The sequence below is a fragment of the Marmota marmota genome, unplaced genomic scaffold, assembly GCF_001458135.2.
Source record: "Marmota marmota marmota unplaced genomic scaffold, marMar, whole genome shotgun sequence".
Classification (NCBI taxonomy): Eukaryota; Metazoa; Chordata; class Mammalia; order Rodentia; family Sciuridae; genus Marmota; species Marmota marmota.
In genome coordinates this window covers 8,534,575-8,537,070 of record NW_025999941.1, presented here as the reverse complement: position 1 = coordinate 8,537,070, position 2,496 = coordinate 8,534,575, and the positions used below count along the sequence as shown (strand labels likewise).

General features: G+C 35.7%; 1 protein-coding gene across 1 annotated transcript in view; it reads left to right on the top strand.

The window, feature by feature from the left end:
• The window catches only part of Cacna2d3 (calcium voltage-gated channel auxiliary subunit alpha2delta 3), a gene marked incomplete at its 5' end in the record, with an annotated part of 864,940 nt that extends 863,438 nt beyond the window's left edge, over positions 1-1,502 (top strand). Inside the window, one exon of the mRNA XM_048801015.1 lies at positions 1,094-1,502. Within this exon, the coding sequence (XP_048656972.1) occupies positions 1,094-1,183 (90 nt within the window). The remainder of the gene's footprint in view (positions 1-1,093) is intronic.
• Positions 1,503-2,496: the final 994 nt, after the last annotated feature.

Genomic DNA, 2,496 nt, shown 5'->3' with positions numbered 1-2,496 from the left:
CCCCCCCCCCCCCCCAGGAAAATTCCTATATAGGAAGTATATCTACTCTTCAAAATGTCACTGTAGCCAATTCCACATTCGCTTCACCTTTAAATAGCAAATAACTTGGAATTTAACCAAGTTATTATTGTCTTAAGAATGCTTGCTTCTGTATTCAAAGGATAATTTAACAGCAGTATGCTAAATAGGCACAACCTCAAAAGCCATATATAAAAAATGCAAATACAGACAATAGTCCAAGATCCATGAAACTTCTTCACTTAAAACCAGGAACTACATACTTAAACAATCAAGTCATTAGAGTAAAAACTACTGCAGTTAATAAGATGATTTGCTTGGGTAATTGGATATAAGATAAACATACAAAAATCGGTAGTTTTACGTTTCTAGAATAGTGAAATGAGGTCAATGGAACAGAATAAAAAATTTACTACAAAGGTTCAATTCAAAGAGAATGTAGATTAGTCTTACATGGTAAAATAATAGTCTAAGACCTGAATGGTATGGAAGAAAACAGATCCATTTAACTACACAAAACTTGTAACTACACAAAACTTGTAACTCATCTATGAGAAAACTTAGTCAATAGCTAATTTATAGAACTTGAAAAAACAATTTAAAAGAGCTCTTTTAAATTGATAACTTAAGCAGCCATGAATAAAAATAAACCAAGGACTAATAGGAAATGACAAGCCATCCGGGGCAAAGACCACTGACTGATAAGGACTTTCATTGAGCATTCTTTGCAGCAGAAAAGAACACAAAATGAATGCCCATCAATAAGGAAAGAACTAGAATCATGGTGCGATTTACATCAGTTAATTGATTTCTAGAAAAAAGTAAATAAAATTATTTTACTTTGGTAAAATAGGGTCTCTCCTTCCCCACCTCTGAAGAAAAGACACCCACAACCCCTATGGCTGATTGTCTGAAATAATCAGACCCCTTCAATAGTGATCATTTACTTACATTCTTGAAGAGTAATGCACGTATTCTCAGTGAGGATCAGATTCTTCTTACTTGATGAAATTTCGATGAATCCAGGTCCCGGAATGCATTTCTTGGTCTAACCAACCCCCTCTTTTCCCCATAGGAGAATGCAAGGGAGTGTGGGGGTGCACCGAGTCTCCAGGCCCAGACAGCCCTCCTGCTCCCTCTGCTTTCGATACACTTCTTGAGGTGACACTGACTGAGATGTTCTCTTGGCATGCTAAAATCATGGATAAACTGTGAACCCAAATATGGTGCAACATAGGAGACATAAAATATAGTCCAACCATCAGCATCTCATGATTTTAAACTGTGCGTGATATAAACTCAAAGATATGTTGACAAAAAAATTTTTACTTTGCCAGTCATGCCAATGTGAGTTTGCCCCACAATAATCATCCTTCATCAGAAATGGGACTGCAAGTGGTAGGCAGGCACTGTCCCTTCTGCTTGAAACCCATTGAAACCAATTTAAAACTGTACTTTTTAAATAAAGTATATTAAAATCATAATCTCCTTGGATTTTATTGCTGAGACTTTAAAAAATGCATGGGGAAAAGTCACCCATTCCAGAAACCAGTTAAAAAAAAAAAAAGGTTGTTAGTAGAGAGTGTTCTACAGCAGATAGATTCTAGACAAATATTTGCCAACATAGTCCATTCAGTTTTAAAAATATTTATACAAGTAAATCAAAATATCTGCATGGGGAGAGTTTATTACATGGAATCCTGGAACTTCAATAGAAATCATAATTTGGACAAGAACACAAGCATGCATGATATTCAAGTGCGGAACTATTTAAGAGTAGAAATAAAGCAGTCATAAATCCTAGGAATTTATTCTGAAAGACTTGAAGGAGGACGAGAAGACTTTCAGGCATATTGCTGGAGCATTTGGCTTCCCCCATAAATAAGATGAAATCAGATCTCAAAAATTACAAAATGTGAAACTCCCCAGACCTGTAAACATTCCAAAAAGGCCAGATCCTGAACCAAATACAGATTCCATTGGCTCGTGGTTACCAAATAAAATGGAATCATTTCCATGCTTAAGTGGAGAAGGCCTCACTTCCAGAAGTCGCTAATGAATGGCACTTAAGCTCTAAAAAGGGGCAAATTGTCCTGTCAATGTTTCAGTGATTGGGTAGTGGGACGATTTTTCTGAATTTCAGTATTTATAAGATCACAATACTACATGTTTCACCTTTACTAAACCTCCAGTGCTGTTCTCCACATAACCATCCTTTCACATGCTAAAGGGTCAGATTTTTAATAACCAGGGGGTTCTAGAACTGCTATTGTTCACATCTGAACACTCGGTACATGAATAAATGTGCTTGTTACACAAGCAAAAAGAAAGCATTACATTTACACTGAGCAGTGGTGATTTTTTTTTTTAAACAAAAATATAATGGAGAAATGGGTCATGTGATAATTCTAAAGAACTGAAAATAAGTATATTCCATTAAATGGCCCATAATCAAATGCAAAATATACAATGTCCTTA